Source organism: Pteronotus mesoamericanus, unplaced genomic scaffold, assembly GCF_021234165.1.
Source record: "Pteronotus mesoamericanus isolate MK-2021 breed Mesoamerican mustached bat unplaced genomic scaffold, CSHL_Meso_final contig_182, whole genome shotgun sequence".
Lineage (NCBI taxonomy): Eukaryota > Metazoa > Chordata > Mammalia > Chiroptera > Mormoopidae > Pteronotus > Pteronotus mesoamericanus.
Genome location: NW_026555078.1, coordinates 20895517 through 20917576, shown reverse-complemented (window position 1 = coordinate 20917576; position 22060 = coordinate 20895517). Strand labels below are relative to the sequence as shown.

The 22060-nt window shown below is 38.8% G+C and overlaps 2 protein-coding genes across 3 annotated transcripts in view; one reads left to right on the top strand and one right to left on the bottom strand.

Moving 5' to 3' along the window:
* The window catches only part of SYNJ2BP (synaptojanin 2 binding protein), a 39643-nt gene extending 24466 nt beyond the window's left edge, over positions 1 to 15177 (bottom strand). Inside the window, exon 1 of the mRNA XM_054567342.1 lies at positions 14984 to 15177. Within this exon, the coding sequence (XP_054423317.1) occupies positions 14984 to 15047 (64 nt within the window). The 5' untranslated portion in view covers positions 15048 to 15177. The remainder of the gene's footprint in view (positions 1 to 14983) is intronic.
* Positions 15178 to 15235: 58 nt separating this feature from the next.
* LOC129065925 (disintegrin and metalloproteinase domain-containing protein 21-like) overlaps positions 15236 to 22060 on the top strand; it is a 41719-nt gene continuing 34894 nt past the window's right edge. The window contains exons 1-2 of one of the 2 annotated variants that reach the window (XR_008528629.1): positions 15236 to 15608; positions 19317 to 19680. The gene's annotated coding sequence lies outside the window, so the exon portion shown is untranslated. Of the gene's footprint in view, positions 15609 to 19316; positions 19681 to 22060 lie in introns of those variants that run through there. The other variant, XM_054567341.1, reaches the window with a different exon arrangement.

The following is a 22060-nucleotide window of genomic DNA, read 5'->3' as shown; positions in this document are numbered from 1 at the left end:
GCAATTCCACTTCTGGGAATATATCCAAAGAAATCTGAAACACTAATTTGAAAGAATATATGTACCCTTATATTCATTGTAGCGTTACTTATAATAACCAAGATTTGGAGGCAGCCCAAGTACCCATGAGGAGATGTATGGATAAAAAAGCTGTAGCACATTTGCACAATGGAATACTACTCAGCAGTAAAAAAGAAGAAATCTTATCCTTTGTGAGAGCATGGATGGACCTGGAGAGTATTATGCTAAGTGAAATAAACTAGTCAGAGAAAGGCAAGTACAATACAATTTCACCCACATGTGGACTCTAATGAACAGAGTAAACTAACAGAATAGAAATACACTCAGAAAGCATATACTATGTTCATGGATTGGAAGAATTAACATCATCAAAATATCCATACTACCCAAAGCAATTTTTAGATTCAACTCAATCCCTATTAAAATAACAATGACATATTTCACAAACATAGAACAAGCGTTTCAAAAATTTATATGGAACCATAAAGGACCCCAAACAGCTACAGCAATTTTGAGAAAGAAGAGCAAAGTGGGAGGGATCACAATAACTGACATCAAACTATAATACAAGGCCACTGTAATCAAAATAGTCTGGTACTGGCATAAGAATAGACAAATAGACCAATGGAACAGAATAGAGAGCCCAGAAATAAACCCATGTCTCTATGCTCAATTAATATTTGACAAAGGGGGCAGAAGCATAAAATGGAGTAAAAATAGCCTCTTCAACAAATGGTGTTGGGAGAGCTGGACAGCTACATGCAAAAAATTGAAATTCAACCATCAGTTTACACCATACACAAAAATAAACTAAAGATGGATAAATATAAGTAAACTCAAGACTGAAATATAAGTCGTGACACCATAAAAGTCCTAAAGGAGAATATAGGCAGGAAACTCTCAGATATCCCATATTTTCACTAATATGTCCCCTAGAGCAAGGAAAACAAGTGGGACTTAATCAAAATATGAAGCTTCTGTACAGCTAAAGAAAACATCAGCAAAATGAAAAGGGAACCAACTGTATGGGAAAGTATATTTGCCAATGATACCTCGGAGAGGGGTTTGATCTACAAAATATATAAAGAACTCATGACTCCACTCCAGGAAGACAAACAATCCAATTAAAAAATAGGCAAAGGACCTGAACAGACACTTCTCCAAGGAGGATATAAACAGGGCCCAGAGACATATGAAATGATGTTCATCATCACTAGCCATCAAAGAAATGCAAATAAAAACCACAATGAGATATCACTTCACACCGCTCAGAATGGCCATCATAAATAAATCAACAAACAACGGGTGCTGGCAAGGTTGTGGAGGAAAGGGAACCCTAGTACACTGTTGGTGAGAATGCAGACTGATGCAGCCACTGTGGAAAACAGTGTGGAATTTCCTCAAAAAGCTACAAATGGAACTGCCTTTTGACCCAGTGATTCTACTGCTGGGATTATACCCTAAGAATCCCAAAACACCAATTCAAAAGAACCTATGCACCCCAATGTTCAAAGCAACACAATTTACAATAGCCAAGTATTGGAAGCAACCTAAGTGCCCATCAGTAAATGAGTGGAACAAAAAACTATGGTACATTTATACAATGGAATACTACGCAGCAGAAAGAAAGAAAGAGCTACTACCCTTCACGACCGCATGGATGGAACTGGAGAGCATTATGCTAAGTGAAATAAGTCAGGCAGTGAAAGATAAATACCATATGATCTCACCTATAAGTGGAACCTAATCAGCAAAGCAAGCAGGCAAGAAAAATATGACTAGCAGCAATGAAAGAAAGAAGAAACCAACAGGGACAGGAGGGACAGAGGGAGGCGGGTAGCAGGGAGAGGAAGGGGAAGGGACACATCAGGAAACATGTGTGAAAATACACACAGATGAAGTCAAGGTGGGGAAGGACTGAGGGAGGGAGGGAGGGAACGTGGGTGGGGCAGGGGAAATTGGTGGTGGGTAAATTGAGATGAATGTATTGAAACAACAAAAAAATTAAAGAAAAAAGAAATACACTCATAGATGGGGAAGAGACTGATAGCTATCAGAGGGGAGAGGAATTGTGGAGCTGGGTGATAAAGGGATTAAGACCCCCCCAAAAAAAAGGGATTAAGCTAAAAAAAAAGAAAAAACCTTCACAGACACAGACAATAGTAATGGACAACAGTATGGTGATTACAAGAGGAAAAGTGGGGTAGAGAAAGGTAGAAGAGGGTATGGGGGGAATAAATCATGATGGAAGGAGACTTGACCTGGGGCTGTTAACATACAATATACAGATCATGTATTACAGAACTGTACACCTGAAACCTATATAATTTTATTAAATAATGTCACAGCAATAAATTCAACAAAAAAGTTTAAAAAACTCAGAAACATGTGCAATAATAGCAAGCAGTTTTATACATGTTACTTGAGTTCCAGAAGAAGAAGAAAAAAGAAAGCAGTAAAAATATTTGAAGAAACAATTGGCTCAAATTTGATGAAAAAACATAAGTAGATCCCAGGAGCTCAACAAACTACAATGAGGATAAACACAAAAGAAAAAAAAGAGCAAAGCATATCATAATCACATTGCTCAAATCCAGGTATAAAGAGAAAATCTTAAAAGTAATCAGAAGAGAAAAAGGAGACATTACATACAAGAAGAAAAGGAAAGAATAACAATAGACATCTCCTCAAAAACTATGTGAGCCATAAGTCAATGAAACATAATCTTTAGGACTTCTGGGCAAGATGGAGGCATAGGTAAATACACTTAGCCTCCTAGCACAACCAAAAGGACAACAACAAATTTAAAAACAAAAAATAACCAGAATTACCAGAAAATCAAACTGTATGGAAGTCTGACAACCAAGGAGGTAATGAAGAAACATTCATCCAGACTGGTGTGGGGGTGGAGACAGGCAGCTGGGGTGGAAAGGATGCGTGGCAAGCAGTGGCTGGAGTACAGGGTGGGCAAGGCAATGGCTGGTGGACCCAGCCGTCCCACATTTGCATGCGGATGAACTCTGAGGAACAGATGGGGAGTAAGACAGACCACACAATCCAGAGGTCCAGTGTGAGAAAATGCCTCAAAATCTCTGGCTGTAAAAACCTGTGGAGGTTGAGGCAGGAGGAGAAACTCCCAGCCTCACAGGAGAGTCCCTTGGAGAGACCCGTGGGGTCCCAGAATGTAAACAAACCCACCCATCCGGGAATCAGCACTAGAAGGGCCCAACATGTTTGTGTGTAGCAGGGGAAGTGACTGAAAACCAGCTGAGAGTCGAGCAAGTGGCATTGTTCCCTCTCAGACCCCTCCTCCACACATAGTGTCATAACACAGCAACCTTGGTTGCCCTGCCCTAGCGAATACCTAAGGCTCTGTCCCTCCCAACGTAACAGGCTCACTAAGACAAAGAAATATGGCCCAAATGAAAGAACAGATCAAAGCTCCAAAAATAGAACTAAGTAATGAACAGATAACCAACCTATCAGATGCATAGTTCAAAATACTGGTAGTCTGAATTGGATGAGTATGGTCACAAAATGAATGAAAAAAGTGAAGGCTATGCAAAGTGAAAGAAAGAAAAATTTACAGGGAACCAACAGTAAAAGGAAGGAAACAGACTCAAATCAACGATTCGGAACAAAAGGAAGAAATAAACATCCAACCAGAATAGAATGAAGAAACAAGAATTCAAAAAAAGGAGGAGAGGCTTAGGAACCTCTGGGACAACTTTAAACATACCACCATCTGAATCACAGGGGTGCCAGAAGGAGAAGAGGAAGAGCAAGAAATTGGAAATCTATTTGAAAAAATAATGAAGGAGAACTTCCCTAATCTGACAAAGGAAACAAGACTTCCAAGAGACCCAGGAAGCTCAGAGAGTCCCAAAGAAATTAGACCAAAGGAGGAACACACCAAAGCACATTATAATTACATTACCCAAGATTAAAGATAAGGAGAGAATCTTAGAAGCAGCAAGAGAAAAGGAGACAGTTACCTACAAAGGAGTTCCCATAAGACAATCAGCTGACTTCTCAAAAGAAACCTTGCAGGCAAGAAAGGGCTGGAAAGAAGTATTCAGAGTCATGAAAGACAAGGACCTACATCCAAGATTACTCCATCCAGCAAAGCTATCATTTAAAATGGAAGGGCAGAAAAAGCATGTCCCAGGTAAGGTGAAGCCAAACGAGTTCATCATCATAAGCCCTTATTATATGAAATGTTAAAGGGACTTATCTAAGAAAAAGAAGATCAAAAACTAACTCATAACTATCAACAACTGACCCTAAAAAACAAACTAAGCAAACAACTAGAACAGGAACAGAATCATAGAAATGGAGACCAGAGGGGTGCGGGAAGGGGAGGAATGGGAGAAAAGGTACAGGGAATAAGAAGCATAAATAGTAAGTACAAAATAGGCAGGGGAAGGTTATGAGTAGTATAGGAAATGGAGAAGCCAAAGAACTTACATGTATGACCCATGGACATAAACTAAGGGTGGGAATGCTGGAGGGAAAGGGGAATAAAGAGGAGAAACAAATGGGACAACTGTAATAGCATAACCAATAAAAAGAAAAATTAAAAATAAATAAATAGAAAAAAAGAAATGCTATCTTTATAATACTGAAAGAAAAACACAAGTTTACTTAGAATTCGATATCCAGTGAATACAGCATTCAAAAAGTAAGGCAAAGAAATACTTTTTCAGAAAAACAAAAGTTGGGAGAATTTGTTGCAAACATATCTACACAATGATAAATGTCAAAAGAAATTCTTCAGGCAAAATAAAAAAAAATATTGAATGGGAACCTGGACCTGTATGAGGAAATGAATACCACCAGAAATCATCAATAAATGGGTAAATACAAGTTAAAAATTAAAGGATGGACACAGATATACCAAACAGCTAGATTGGCCCTACTAACATCAATAGAAAGTAGGCTTCAGAATAAGGAATATTACAAAGGATAAAAAGAGACATTTGCTAATAAAAAAAGATTTAATTCATCAATAAGACATTAAAACACTAAGTATAAATGCATTCAATAACAGAATTTGAATATCAGTGAAACAAACTAAAATGAGAAAAGGGCAAATAAAAAATGATAGCTGCAGATTTCAACACTTCTTTCTCAGTATTTGATAGAACAAGGAAACAGAAAAATAAAAATATAGAATGCGTGAACAACACTAAGAACCAACTTGACTTAATTTACCTTTAAAGAACAACACACTCAACAACTATAAAACATTCTTTTCTAGTGCAGGTAATGTTCACAAAGACTGACTACAAGCTGGTCCATACACTATGCCTCAATAAATTTCAAAAGATATAATTGAGGAGAAACCAGCAAAAATGAATGTATTAGTCTTGTTGGGCTGCCATATCAAAATACCAAAGACTGGATAGTTTAAGCAATAGAAATTCTGTTCTGGAGGATTGGGAAGCCCAAGATCAAGGTAGAAACAAGATAAGTTTCATTCTGAGTCTTCTTCTATTGACTTGTAAGAGGCCACCATCTTGCTGTGTGCTCTTCTGATTTCTTTGTGCATGTGGGTCTCTTCCAATAAGATCAGTGATTCTGTAGGGTCAGATCCCAAACCTTATATAACTTCAATGTCCTATTTCCAAATACACATTAGGGGTTAGGGCTTCAACATATGAATTTTCAAAAGGCACAATTTAAAATACCTAAATGTTTGAAAATCAAATAACCTATTAGTTAAAAATAAAATTATAAAGGAAAAAATAAAAGATTTTAGTTAAATGACAATGAAACTTTTTCACCTCAACAGAAAGATGCTGAAACAACAAAAGAAATATATTATGCCACAGTCAGTCTCTCCCCATTCCAGTGCTTCATGTGAAGGGGGCAACAAAGAATATAACCTACCAAAGATTTTTCAGGCAGTACCTGCCAGGATGTACACGAAGGCCTATTTTTATTGCTCCTGAACTTCTCTTTCAAATATCTAGGCAGGCATTCTTATTCTCTCATTCCAGAACAAGCCCTTGTTCAAGCACTGAATGTAAATGCCTGGTCTCAACTGCTGTACATCATGTCTACCAGCTCCCTTGCTTTTGAAATGTTTCAATCTCTTCATTTTTGCCTCATATTACAACCTGTACCCTCACCACTGCCCTCTTTTCAACTTTCTCTTACTCTGCCTCTTCTTGCCCAACATATGGTAAACTATACAATGTATATTCATTGCATGAATATGCCTTAGTTTTTTAGAAGGGGAGAATGACATTATCTAATTTGTTTCCGAAATACTTCCTAAAAGCATTTAATATTTTCTTGGGCCTTTTTGCCTGAAAAGGTTCATTGACTCTCATCAAGGAATACAACATATCTGATGAAGAACCACAGCACTTTCATTATTCTACCTCTTGAAGTTACTTAACACATGCTTATCATAGTAATTCTCCTACTGAATTGCAATATTCTTAAAAATAGGGATCATTTTTAAATTTTTTATTCTAGTATCCATGATTTCTAATCATAATATCGTAAACATTGAGTGAATATTTTTAAAATCAGCTTCTCTTCATTTCAGAGATTCCTGAGACCAGCAGTTCGTTCTGATTCATAATCTAAGTATAAATTTCTTCCTCAATAATGTTACTTTTTTAAAAAGATTTTATTTATTTATTTTTAGATAGAGGGGAAGGGAGGGAGAAAGGGAGGAAGAGAAATATCCATGTCTGAGAGAAACATTGATCAGTTGCCTCTTGCATGCACCCTGACAGGGACCGAACCCTCAAGCCAGGCATGTGCCAGGAAAAGGAATTGAACCAGCAACCTTTCAGTTTGCAGGACCATGCCCAACTGCCCAACCCACTGAGCCACACCTGTCAGTGCGATAATGTTGCTTTTATTCAAATATAGCTACTTGGATGCCTAGTTACATGACCTTACAAAATGTTTCTACAGTTAGGTGTCTATCAGTTTGCTTTTCTACTATTTCAAAGTATTTCCTAGATATTTAACACTTTATAGTTATTCTTAAGGATGTTCTTGAAAAAAATCTTAGACTGATCCTTGAAGCAATCTTCTCTCTGTGTGGTTTCCCATCTATTCTAGCTCCTTGTTTCTGGTATTAATTTCCCATCCATTATAACACATTATGTCAAAACTCATTCTTTCAGTCTTAAATTGTATTTATGGAGAACCTTGTTTATAACTTTTTAAAAGCTGAAACAGACCGTGTTACTGGTTCAATTTACTTAACACGCCTAGTCATTTCATAAACTTTTGCTGACCACTTTGTGTCATATACCAGACAAGGTGTTATGAAAGCAAAGGATGAAATATATATCCTTTGAATAAGAAGAGCTCAGAGTAAAGCAGAAGGAGGAAGAGACACAAGTAAGGAAGCAAACATAAAAATAAACACCAACATAGGGATTCACACAGAGCCCTGTAGTAGCAAAAGGATAAAAATAAAACTTTCTGTGATGGTTCAGAGCCTCAATTTTAAGTCACACAGACCTAGATCTAGTTCTTAACTCTGTCACCTAAAGAGTTGTGGGACAACTTCCGGTCAAGATGGCAGCATAGGTAAACAGGGCTCACCTACTCACACAACCACATCAAAATTACAACTAAACTACAGAACCACCATTATTCAGAACCACCAAAAATTGAGCTGAGTGGAAATCCTACAACTATGGAATTAAAGAAGAAACCAGTTCAAGACTGGTAGGTGGGGCAGACTTATGGAATGGGCTGCTCCCACACACACATGTGGTAAAAATCAGGAGGGATATCTCAGGAGCAACAGGTCCCAGCCCCACACCAGGCTCCCGAGCCCAGGGTTCCAGTGCCAGGAAGAGAGGTCCCCACAACTTTTGGCTGCAAAAACCAGCAGCAATTGAGGCTGTGAAAAACAGAAACTTCTGGATTCCCAGGCAGTTGCTCTTAAAGGGTCCACACAGAGGCTTACTTGGACTCTCTCCCTCTCAGCTCCAGCACGAGGAAGCAGCTTGAAAAGCACCAGAGGCATAAGAGGAGGAACTGAAGTGTCTGGCATCAGGGCGAGACCTGAGGGAGCCAGCTTTCTCCCAGAGAGAAATCCTGGCAGAGGGCATTGTTCCTTTTCTGGGCCCTTCCCCCCACAGAGTTGACAGGTGGGCTGCATATCTGAAACTCCATCCATCTGGGTCGCACAGTTTGCCCCACCGTGGCAATTCCCTGAGGTTCCATCTCACCCAGTTTTGGGCCCACCCAAGCTGTTTCCAGTGGCTGGTCTTGGCTCATACTTCACACTTCCATAAATTCTCTCAAACAAGCACTATCTGGTCTCAGAGAGCCCTGTACCTTTCACTAAGTGGCCCTGAGCCCAGCAATCTGTAGATCATTTTGTAGCTTATGCCAGGTGGCCTCAGACAGAACACAGATGGCAGCTGACCTTGACCTGAACCTCCTGGAGGCCCCAGAGACTGTACACCCAGTGGACAGCTACAGACCACATCAGAGCACCACCACCCAACCACCTCCACAAGCAACACACTCAAGGGGCAAACTCATCAGGCACCAGAGCCCTGCTGAAGTTAAGTTCTGCTTTGTGGAGTGGGCTCCTGCACAGCAGATCCTCCACAGAGGTCAGAGGTTGGTGGTCAGTGGTCACAGCCATTCCTTGCAGCTGATTGGCCTGGGTAAACCCCTCCCCTTGATCTTCCAACAGCAATCAAGACTCAACTACAAGAGGAGGGTGTACACAGCCCACACAGTGGGGCACATCTCAAGAAACCATCTTAGGTGATAGGGGAGGCTGTGCCACTGAAACCTACAGGATACCTATTACATTAGGCCACTCTAGTAAGCCAGGGATTCATAGCAGCTCTATATAATACATAGAAAGAAACACAGGGAGGCTGCCAAAATGAAGATACAAAGAAATATGGCCCAAATGAAAGAAGAGAACAAAACTCCAGAATAAGAACTAAACAAATGGAGATAAGCAAACTACTAGATGCAGAGTTCAATATACTTGTTATAAGGATGCTCAATGAATTTAGGGGGAGAGCAGGTGGACTCAGAGAGAACTTCAACAGCATAAAAAAGGACATGGAAATCTTAGAAAAGAACCAGTCAGTAATGAAGAATACACTAACTGAAATGAAGAACAATATACAGGAAATCCACAGTAGACTGATAAAGCCAAGAAGCGAATCAGCAATTTGGAATATAAGGAAGCAAAAGACACCCAACCAGAACAGCAAAAAGAAAACAGAATTCAAAAAAAAATGAGGATAGTGTGCAAAGACTCTGGGACAACTTCAAGTGTACCAACATTCACATCATGGGGGTGCCAAATGAGGAGACAAAGAAAAAAATTGGAAACTTATTTGAAAAAATAATGACAGAAAACTTCCCTAACTTGGTGAAGGAAATAGACTTATAAGTGCCAAACAAGATGAACCCAAAGAGGTCTACACCAAGACATATCACAATTAAAATGCCAAAGGTTAAAGACAGAGAATCTTAAAAGCAGCAAGAGCAAAAGCAGTTAGTGAGCTACAAGGGAACTCAGATAAGACTGTCAGCTGATTTCTCAAAAGAAACTCTGAAGGCTAGAAGGGATTGGCAAGTAATATTCAAAGTGATGAAAAGCAAAGACCTACAACCAAGACTCTATCCAGCAAAGCTATCATTTAGAATCAAAGGACAGATAAAGAGTTTCCCAGACAAGAAAAGAACTAAAGGAGTTTATCACCACCAAACCAGTATTATATGAAAAATTAAAAGATCTTTAAGAAGATGATCAGCCTTGGCTAGTGTGGCTCAGTGGACTGAGTGCTGGCCTGCAAACCGAAAGGTCGTTGGTTTGATTCCCAGTCTAGGGTACATGCCTGGGTTGCAGGCCAGGTTCCCACTAGGGGACATGTGAGAGGCAACCACACATTAATGTTACTCTCCCTTTACCACTCCCTTTCCCTCTCTAAAAATTAATAAATACAAGAAGACCAAAAGGATGAATAATAAAATGGAAATAAGTACATGTCTACCAATAATTGAATCTAAAAAACAAAATAAATGAACAAGCTGAAGAGAAACAGAATCATAGATAGAGAGAATGTTTTGATGGTTGCCAGATGGGATGGGGAGTCAGGAGGATGGATGATAAAGGTGAAGGGATTAAGAAGTACAAATTGTTTGCTACATATTAGTCATGCAGATATAAAGGACAGCACAGGGAATACAGCAGCCAAAGAATATATATGCATGACCAATGGACTTGGACAACAGTGTGGGGACTGACAAGGGAGTGGGGTGGTCTGGGTGGCAAAGTGGGGTCGTCTGGCTGGCAATGATGTGGGAATTGCCAAGGGAGTGGGATGGTCTGGAGCGGGCAAAGGGGGAATAATTGGGGCAACTATAATAGCATAAACAATAAAATATAACTTAAAAATAAAAAAATAAGTTGTGTGACGTGAGAGTCAAGGTATTCTCATTTACAAAATGGAATAATAACCACTTCTGTTCCTTGTTGGGAGAAGATGAAACAAAGTGCTTAGTGTGGCAATACATGATAAGCACTCAAAAAGCGGTATATGCTACTCATAATAAGAGGATATATAGCTTGGGTCTAGAAGGCCTCCTGGAGGCAGTGAATCTTGAATTCAGTCTTAACCACTGACTAGGGCAGGGAAGGAATCAAGATGGAACCTTAAAGATAGGTAACACTGAGAACTTTTCATAATCCAGTCTCTACCTATCTCACCAACCTTGTGTCTCCTTCACATCTCCTTCTTTTAGGCTCGTTTACTCACTAAGTTCAGAATATGCTTAAATTTACTTTATTTTCTCTATTACTGCTTAAGCCATACCCATCCCTGTTCTTCACTCTGGCCTAAAGCCTGTTTAATAAAATCAACATAAGTTCTGTCTTCTTGTACCTGATCAGTCTGGGCCTTATCAACAGCTCCACTCTTTGAACTTTTCCATCACAGGGTCAGATGAACACGCTCCCCTATATACTTCCTTTGCCCACCCATTACATACACCTTTGCACTGAGATTTAATTTAATATGAGAATTCCATGTCTCTATTGAAATATAATTTCCATGAGGGCTAGGTCTCATGTAATCAGGAGAAAATAGGGAAAGGATATAGCATTTTAGTCTCAGATCTATTTGGTACATGAAGGAATAGATCAGAAAACTGTTAGCAACAGTCTCAGGGTTAAATACAAAGCACACTACAGATCTGGAGCAGTTTAAATGCTTGGACTTAATGAGATTTCTTGTTTTTAGGCTCTTGTCTTGACATGCCCTCAGCTCTATCAACAGCAAACTATAAAAACTTTCCACTGTGGATTGTGTAAGTCATTTAAGATGCCTTAAATCCTTCTGGGAATACGGCATGATATAACAAAATAAAGGTTAGGAGAAAGGCTGGCAGGCAACTCCTTAGACATGGTTACTATACTGGGAGGTAGCATATGAAACAGCAGCATCAACAGATCTAGGATAAATTCCTAGCTCTTGACTCTCTCTGGCTGTAGAACTTGGGCAAATCCTTAATCTCTCTGAGAAACAATCTCCTCATCTAATAATGTGGATTAATCACTTACCACTCAGTTGCTGTGAAAATTAAGTGAGTTAATACATAGATAAAGTAACTAGCACAGTGCCAGAAATATAATCCTTGCTTAATTATTCATTATTAAAACATTATACCAACCCATTTTATCCTCTGAAACTCCTTTGAAGAATATAGAAAAAGAGTGATTTTCTTCCCTCTTTAAAGATTTCAGGAACACCTTGTTGAAACCCATTGAGGCCACAGTCCTGAACAGGGAGTCCTAACCCTAATACCTAATATACAGTAGGGTCGTCTTCATGGCTAATCTATACCTGTTACAGAGAGGGGGAAAAAAAACCTAGATGAGATTCTTGTCATACTTCTTAGAGTAACTGAGTCTCTCCAACATTAAGAACTTTCAATTTTTGATAAAGGAAAAAGTAGAAGGCCTAGAGACTATACTCAAGCTGGACTCCCACAGAAAGAAGAGATAGTGTTCCATAAAGCATAATAGGTGAACTCTTCACACTTTTGAAGGCATATGAGATTGTGACCACTGTCTCTGACAATTCTTCCAGCACCCACTGTTAGTCCAAAATGGCAGGAATCATAAAATAACAACATGAAATGGGCCAAGGAATCCTGAACTCTTGGAAGTGGAAGAAAACTCCAAAATCATCTGGCCTAAAGCCTCTCCTTACACAGCTGAGGAAGTTGGTACCGGAGAGAAGCCAAAATGCATGCCAACTTCTTTTTGCCTCCCACTCATTTCATTTTTTAAATTTTCCCAAGATTTCATTATTTCCTTTGCAGTAAGCAAAATCAGACAGAATACTTCATCTGCCTTGCAAAATCAGCACAAACACTGGAACTATCCAAGACTCTTGCCCCTAACAGAACACTGGCACAAAAAAGCAAAGGTATATACATTCTTGCAGTTACCTGATTGAACTATTAAGTCCCTGCATAGGAAGTTGTACAAAGAGTGGCAATACAGCCTACAAACAGAAATACATACTGAGAACTAGAGGCTTTTCATAGTTCTTCTATAGAAAGGAAGATCTATTTGGGACTGCCAAAATCACTGGAAGTTTCTAGTGGTGATATCTGACTTCTTCCCTGTGTATCTTCATGATGATACAGTGAAGAAAAGCTAAATTAGACTGTAACACTTCTTAGGAGTACCACGTACCATGTAACTAGCTCTGGGAGGTGATGAACAGAAACTTGATAACCTTTCTTGTTAATTGAACCACCCAAACCTCAAATGACTGTTTTAACCTTAGTTCAATTCAAAATGTGTGGGCTACTCTCCTAAGCTATCAACTTATATGTGTAAGACATGAACATACTTAGGAAAATTAAAGAAGTCACCCAGTGAATAAATCCATTCACTTTGAATAAATGCACATACAATACAAAAATTACCACTTTTGGGTGAAATGTATTAGCTAGATATTATTATTCTTCTTAATTAGTCCCTTGAAGTTTGTGCTAACCCAATGATTCAAAGAAAATGCTAACATTAGGAACTTTAGGTCTGCACCATCGACGCAAACTTTTAGTGAATGGTGAGCTAAACATTAGCAACATTGTTAGGCAAACACCAAAATAGGTGAAAAGATTCTATACTGACCTTTAAAAATATTTAGTGACTAGAACATGCAAGATAATATCAGAGTTCTGCACTGCTCTAGTCAGGAGATCCTGGAAATACTGTTGGATGTCAAAGTCAAAGGATTATGTAAAAGTATGTTAAATTCCTAAGAGACAAGAATCAAACCTAAACCATATCACAAAAGAGCAAATGTAATAACTAGGGATATTTAGGCTATAGAAGAAAGAAACAAAACAGGAGCAGGACAACTAGATGCCTTCAAATATTTGCAGGGCAATTAGAAAAGGAACTACCATTGTTTTAATGGGCCCTAGCAGAAGAACAAGTACCAATATGAAAAACAGAAAAAAATTTTTTGATTTAATAATAATTTTCCATGTTAGCTTCAAAAGTCAGTAACATCAACTTCCAATGTTTTGTAACAAGAAAGAAGGAAAAATATGAAGGATTCTGAAAGCCATATTTTATGAAGAACAATCTTATGAATGGTGGTCAGGCAACTGCAAAATTCCAGGTGAGAAAAGACAATCGACTGTTTTAGGTAGTAGTGATGGAAACAGAAAGGAGTGGAAAGCTCACAGAAACATTTCCGAGAAAGAGCTCATGGTATTTGATGACTTACTGGAGACTCTTGGAATAACAGTATTTAGTGGAATTTACTGTGTTAATCTAGTCTTTCGTCTATTAACAATAACAGAAATAGTAAATACTTACATAGTGCTTACCATGTGTCAGGAAATGTTCTAAATGTTTTACATAGTTGAACTCACTTCGTCCTCATAACTCTATGAAGCATATTCTATCATCATGTACATTTTAGCGACCAGAAACTAAGGCTTTCATCAGTAAAGTTGATCAAGGGATAAATATCGAAGAACTAGTAGGAAGTTAGATACTGGATTTGGACCTACATAATCCCAAAGCTAAAACTCTGAATCAGTACACTAGGGAGGCGTAAAAGAAAGGCCACAAAATTGAAGGCGGGCAGCATGTAGTAACGGTAATAGCCTAGTGAATGAGGAGCATGAGGGTGAAGCGGACTGCAGGGGCAAGTAAGGGCGTGACATTAGCAGAATCAGGGAACCACTATTCATGTCAAGAAACAGAAAATTGGTGGCAACCTAGAAGCATCATGAGCCTGTTAAAAAAAGAAAAAAGAGACAGAGAAAAAGAGAGGAAAAAGCCCAAATAATAAAACACTTTCATTGAATCCAAATTCCTAGAGATGGAACATAAGAATTAACTTCTTTGTTGTTGTTTTTAAGCAAAACCCTATGTAATTTTGGGAAGGTTTGGGAACTTGCTGTAACAGATCTCTTTCTGCTTTTAAATTCTAGTTGACACTAAATGAATTTCCCAGAAATGAAAGGAAGGAGGGACGCAAGGATACTATCACGAAGAAAACGGCTGTGCAATTACAGTCTACACCGTTTACGCTCCCGTTTTTACTGAACAGTCTCTCACAGGAACACGTATAGACCAGGCAGTGGAAGGAGGGCGTGTTGTTCATGGCGTGCTGGCTAAAAAGCACGCTTTCCCTCGGCATTTTCCGATACCATTAGCAGAAAGAAACCCGTCCTGACTATAATACACGTGGTAATCCAACTAAAACAATAAATAAATAAAATGAGATTGGAGTCCTCTGGCTAGGGATGCCAATATACTCTTCTTCGTGCTCAAAAGCGTTACAGGAAACCGTTACAGAGGCCTGCCTCTCAGAGGCCAAAAGAATCTGGCTCAGCCGAAGAGGTGTCTGCTCTGCAATTACACCTCAAGTGCCCCAATCCCGGAGATGGCCTGTGCCGCGCATACCTGAGGGTCCTCTGGTAAGATTGATCTCTTCCTCAGTAACCAAATAATCCACTCTTCCGTTCATGTTTTACTGTCTGTCTGGTTTCCCACCTGGTCAACTTGGGCTGGCGCAGGTGAAGGTGAATCAATCCCAGCGGAGCGCCCAAAACACAGCACTTTCGGTTTCAGCAGCTCCTGGACCGGAAGAAGAAGCCGAGAGCGCTGAGAGCACCAGGAATTCTGGGAATCGTGGTTCTGGCCGAGGACGCGTTACGCGATCTCACCCGGCCCTCAAAGCGAAGTGTGCGGTGAGCAAGGAGCAAGTTACTTACTGTTGGGGGTTGGGGGCTGAAGGGTAGTCAAAGTGAGAGAAATAAGTAAATTCATAGTGTCGAGGAAAAATTAAAAATAAAATATCCTGCCACTTCGGAAAGGCTCCACAAATGTAGAAAAGAAAAAAAAGAGAGGTGGGAGAGCCCTATTATTAAGTAAACATTAAACCAGGCTGAGCTGGGCGTCTCAGGCAATCTGCTAAAGCCATTACAAAGACAGAAACCTCACTCTTTTGTGGAACCAAGCAGATACAATCTATGACATGCTTGTTTTCATGTCAGAGGACTTAACATCGTTTGCTATACATCCTTTGGTAAGTCACCCTTTGGGTTGCTATTTGTGTTAGTTACTTGCCATTATCCAAAGTAAAAAATAAAACGACTGTCTCTGTGACAAGCAGGTACTTACAGCTTGGAGCAAGGTGCCTATATACATTATAAAAGAGACAGTAGAAAAATTTATGATTACGGGTTTGCTCAAGAAACTCCTTTAAGAAAAGGGGTGGGATAAATGGTAATGGAAAGAAATTTTTTAAAAATTTAAATTAAAAAAGAGATAAAGTATCACCAGTTTTGAAGTTTAAAAAAAATAAAAGGGAAGAGGAATAAAGGTCTCTTCCTTTTAGTAAAAGGGAAAATTCAATCTTTAAAAAACAAAAATACTTATGGTAAGACTAGTTAATGGGTGAACTTAGCTATGACTTCAGCCCAGCCTTCCTAACTCTTGAAGTAGAATTCCAAAACAGGGTTTGACAGAACCTTCAAGTGTCAAAAACTCACAAGCCGTAAGAACCAAGAAGGTGGTTTAAATGTGGGAAGCAACCTGGAGTTAGACCTCAGGGGTGGTGGGGGGATCCTGGGGGGAGGGGCTCTAAAAGACTGAAAAGTGCAGTTCCAATTGAGGCATTCAAATTCAGATTAAGTAATTAAAACAGAAGTTACTGTGTTTACTTAACAAAACAAGGAAGAGGTAGATTCTTCAGGAAGGCCTTTTATTTGCTAATCCTGCGAGAAGTTAATATGGAATAGTGGAAAAGAACTCAGGAGATAACAGAAGTCAGAAGGCTTGATCTCAAGTTTCAATTTTATGCTCTCCTGTTGTCTAGCATTGAGCAGGTAACATAATTACCTCCTGTGTTTCTCCCACCTGGAAAAGGGCATAATAATAGATCTTTAAAAGGTTGTTGAAAGGGTAAAATGAGATGAAACTTTAAAAGTTACTTTTCAACTTCTAACTCAGATTCCCACCATCCTTACTTCCAACACTCCTCAGCATATGTTTGCTGAATGAGTGAATGAAATGATCATAAAAGCAGAGTATGATAAGTGAAAAAACTAAGATATAAGTGAGAGACATTTGAATATCAAGAGAGAAAAGATCAAGTAGACATAAGAAAAGAAAATCAAGAAAGTTATCAATGAAGAAATTTGGAGGAAAAAAGTTTCTTATGGACCACTTATGGGGGAAATCACTACTCTGTACCTGGAAAGATTCCCCTTTTCACCTGAGCACACAGCTTCAAGAGAAACACCGGTCAGTAAAAGGAAAAGTTACCAAATAAGTTCAGGAAATGCTGGTAATAAGTGGAGTGACAGATTAGGCATGTAAATTGTCTTTATATCTTAATTTAAGTAAATTTTTTTAACAATGAGGAAACTTTAATATGTAGGAAGAAAGAAAACAGAATATAGGGATTTCCACTCGGAGAAAATAATGAGAAAAATTGTGGATTCAGGATAGTGGTGGGGTATTTTGGGAATAACAAACACAATGAAGTCAATGACTGAAAAAGCAGAATGAGTAGTAGGTGATGACACTGAAAAAATAGGCTAGAAACAGGTCATGGAGGAACACTAGTGTAGCTATACACTTAATCCCATATGCAATAGGCTAAGACGGAAGTTTATTTCTCTCATATTAAAGAACTCTGGAAATCAATAGTTTAAGCCTGATATCAAGGCTCCTCAGTCACTGGGGCCCAGCTTCCTTCCAGCTTTCTGTCCTCTCTCCCCTGCCCTGGAGTATGGCCTTTGCTTCATGGACCAGAATGGTTTAGATGGATTTTGAAACTTCAGCCCTCATTTTCATGTTCCAAGAAAGTGGTGAAGAAAAGGCAAAGATGTTCACTCTATGCCTTTATGGAGACCTCTTGGAAGTTTCATACACTTCTTATTTCTCATTAGTGAGAAACCCTTACTTTACAATGAGGGAGACCTAGGATATGTTATATTTTAGTGGGATGGAAATGTGCCAAATAAAAAAAATCGGGGTAACTATTATAATTTAAAAGGTGAGAATGGATATTGGGAGGCCATGGGTAGTCTGACACACAAAGTGACACTTTCTGTCTGAACCAGCCTTTCTGTTCAAGGCTTTATGATGTTGAGGTATGTAAAAACTATGAATCTTGGTTATTTCAGCCTACTATTTATAAGATTAGTGGAAAGTTTTTCTCTTACCTTGAGGTTTTCACTCACAACTTGCTCTATTTTTGCATGTTTTATGTCATGTATTCACTTTGTCTTCCCAAGCTTCTGTTTGCTCTACTTCTTCCTACTTCAATGTTTTATTCTGTCAGCCTCTCTGATGACAAACTCATGGATGTGTTCACATTTAGGACTTAACCACCTCTTCTTTGATATGGCATTTGTTCCAACTTGCCATATAGTTCCAACTATAACTGACCTCTTTGGTTTCAGATTTGTATATTTTATTTTTTGTATGCTTCCTTAAGTGATTAAACCTTTATCTGATTGACATTTTTTTACTTGCTGTGTTACTACATTTAATCAAATTGCACTGGTTTGTTAGGGCTACCATAACAAGTACCACAAAGTGAGTGGCTTAAACAACAAAAATTTATTTTCTCACAATTCTGGAGACTAGAAGTCCAAGATCAAGGTGTTGGCAGTAGTGGTTTCTTCTCAGGCCTCTCTCCTTGGCTTGTAGATGTCTGTCTTCTTCCTCTGTGTATACGTGATCTTCCTTCTATGCATGTGAAACCTATGTCCAAATTTCCTCTTCTTATAAGGACACCAGTCATATTAATTTAGGGCTCATCCTGAAGACTTCATTTTAACTTACCTCTATAAAGAACTTATCTCCAAATATGGTTAACCTTATGAGATTCTGCAGGTTAGAGCATCAACATATGAACTTTGTGAGGACACAATTTATCCCATAACACAGATTACAGTGATGTCTTACAGATTTTAGAATTGTTCTATATCTTTAAAGTGGCACTTCATATCTGCTTTGTCCCACTACGTGTTGGTTTTACAGTTTAATTCTGATACAGGACTATTTCTCCAATTTCCAAATTCTTGGGGAAAGTTGCACTGTAAACCTCAACTAATGATAACAGCAGGTATCAGCAAGGCATTTACAATGATCTTATCTTCTAGCAGCCTTTTTGGTTGGTACTCTCCATTCTTTTGTATAAATACACTCTCTTCACAAGAAATCTAATTTAGTCTCCTGACTATCTAAATGGTATTAATATTCGAGCCTTCACCTCTTCACTTTGCATTAGTCTTGTATCAGTTGTCTAAATGTCATCTCAAAATATGGATACCTGATAAGCACCTTAAATTATCACAATAAAAATAGAATTCCTAATCCCTATGCCTCAAAACCTATAACGTCTGTCCAGAAAGAGTCCATCCATTGTTAACGTGATGGTAACTATTTGTGAGACATCAATGTACTTTGGCAGCCAAGGAGAGTGGACTGGAATGTGCATGCACAATGGTAACTTCACTGTACTAGTCACTGGGAACAGTAGATGTCAGTGAATGAGCGTGTGTACTGTTTGGCTGTCGCATTCAAAGTGACTGAGCGAGTAGAGCAACAAATCTGCATCAAAGTTTGCATTAAACTTGAGCATTCCGCTGCAGAAACTATTTGGATGATTCAGAAGGCCACAGCTATGGGCAACTGGTGATTGGCAGCTTCATCATGACAACGCACCCACTCATTGGCAAAACATCAAATCACCCAGGTGACTCTGTTTTCCCTACAGCCCAAATTTGGCACCCTGTGACTTCTGGCTTTTCTCACAACTAAAATCACCTTTAAAAGGGAAGAGACCACTGATGAAATTCAGGAGATTACAACAGGCCAGCTGATGCCGACTGGGAGAACTGTGTGAAGTCCCAAATTGCCTACTTTGAAGAGAACCGAGGTGTCATTGTCCTATGTACAATGTTTCTTGTATCTTGTATCTTCTTCAATGAATGTCTCTATTTTTCATATTACATAGCTGGATACCTTCTGGACAAACCTTGTATACCTCCTTTAGTCTTTTCCCTTCCATGGGTCACTTGATTTGCTCAAATCAAATAAAAATCTTCACAAGCATTCTTGATCATATTCTTTCTCTCACACCCCACATACAACCCATCAGAAAGTTCAGTTGTCTCTACATACAAAAATATGTATCTGTACTGTATCTGACCATCTGTGCTACGACCATCTTTTCCGAATCACCAGTATTTATTGGCTGGACTTCTGCTATTCTTTCTAACAGTTTTCCCTATTGCCACTCCCCACCGTCAATCCATTCTTTCCATAGAAGTCAGGGCAATCTTGCAAAAATGTAAATTAGATCATGCCATGCACCTGCTTAAAATCCTTCAATCAATTCCATCCGACTTAGAATAAATGTCAAAGTCCTTAATATTGCCCACAAGGTCCCACATGATCTGGCCTGTGTCTACTTTTCTCATTTATCTACTACTCCAATCCCCTTCCCTCACTACTTTGCACATTCCCTGGCCTTTTTTCTATTCCTCAAATACATTTATCTTTGCTTTAGATCTTTGCATTTGCCTTGTCATCTGCTCCAACTCCATGTTCAGTTCTTTATGTTTATTACCTAGAAGAGTTTGTAGCAGGCCTTCAATGACAGGATGTATTTCAGTGATAATGAAACTTAAACTTAGTCACTTGCAGAAGGTAACATGCACTTTTCATTTGCTGTCTCATTACTTACTGCTCCCACTGGTGTCCTAGCTCTGCTGCCTGTTTTCCTTTCAGTTATTTCCATTAATGATGCTGATGTCCTCCAAATGAATCCAGAATGTTTTCCTCCAAAAGGCAGCCTCCTTTTTTTCAGACTGCTGAAAGAAAATCTTGTCCCATTGCTAACAACTGGTTAAAGTTTATATTCTGTATCTTTGAATGCGGCTTTTCTATACACTGGCAACCTTCTCTTTAAGATTAAAGTGGTCTTGCCCTGGCTTATGTGGTTCAGTGGATTGAGTGCCAGCCTGCTAATCAAAGGGTCGCTGATTCAATTCCCAATCTAGATCATATGCCTGTGTTGTGGGCCAGGTCCCCGGTGGGGGGTGCCCAAGAGGTGACCGCAGACTGATGTTTCTCTCCCTTTCTTTCTCTCTCCCTTCCCCTCTCTAAAATGAATAAATAAATCTTTAAAAAAAAAAGAAGTCAAACTCACAAAAACCTAGAGTAGAATGGTGGTTTTCATGGCTGAGGGGTGGGGTAAATGGAGAGATCTTGGTCAAAGGGTACACTTTGAGTTACAGTATGAATAAGTTCTGGGGGGTCTAATGTACAGAATGGTGACTATAGTTAACAATACCATGTGGTATACTTGAAATTTGCTACCAGATCTTAAGTGTTCTCACCACACATACATACACAAAGGTAACTGTGTGGGGCGATGGATATGTTAATTAACTTGATTGTGGTAATCAAATCACCATATATACATATATCAATTAGATGATCATGTATACTTCATATATATGTATGTGTATATGTGTGTACATGTATGTGTGTGTATATGTGTGTGTACACACACATACTTTTATTTGTCAATTATACCTCAATAAACCTGGAGGGGAAAAGTGGTTCTTCTGTCCTAGTGCATAAGAAGCCTTACAACTTAATCTTTTCCCCACCAGAGACTCTTTTTCAATTCTATGATCCTCAAGAGAAGTTCAAGATAGAATACCTTGGGACAGCTACCTCTTGAGCTCTTTGAATCCATTAGAGCATCATAACTCTGACTTTATAAGAGGAAGACTTGCTGTGGCCCTTTGATCCTTGATTGTCGAAGGTGCTGACCATAGCTTTGACAATTAAGGTATTTGCCACCCATGCTACCACTGTTGAAGTAAGCATTCAGGGTGGGGCAAAAGTAGGTTTACAGTTGTTCATACGGAAAAATAATACAATAATTAATAAATAATAATACAAGAATAAACTCTGTTTTGTGTACTCACAACTGTAAACCTACTTTTGTCATTCACTGCCCTCCCCTACCCAGTATACCTCAATGTCATTCTATAATTAACCTATAAGACTTGGATAGTAGAGCATTAAGGCCAAAGTCAAGCTCCACTGCTCACCAGCTGTATAGTCCAGAGAAAACCACTAGCTTTTTGGTCTCAGTTTCTTCATGTGTAAAATAGGGATAATAACAATACTTATGATCCAGGATTGCAGTGAAGATCAAATAAAATAACATTAAGCAGTTAGTATCATAACTAGAATACAGTAAGTGAGCAATTGATAGTAACTATTAATTTCACTATTTTTACTACTGTTATTATACAATTATGGGTCTACCTCCCATTAATTCATCTAGGCTATCCATGAAAACAGTGAATAATGAATTCCATCTAAAAGCCACTTGCTCTAAAATATTTTATCAAAGTGTGTTCTGTCCATGGCCACAGCAAAACAGTAGTTTCAACTAAAGAACACAAATCCTAGTGACCTAAGAGATGGAAATTAAAG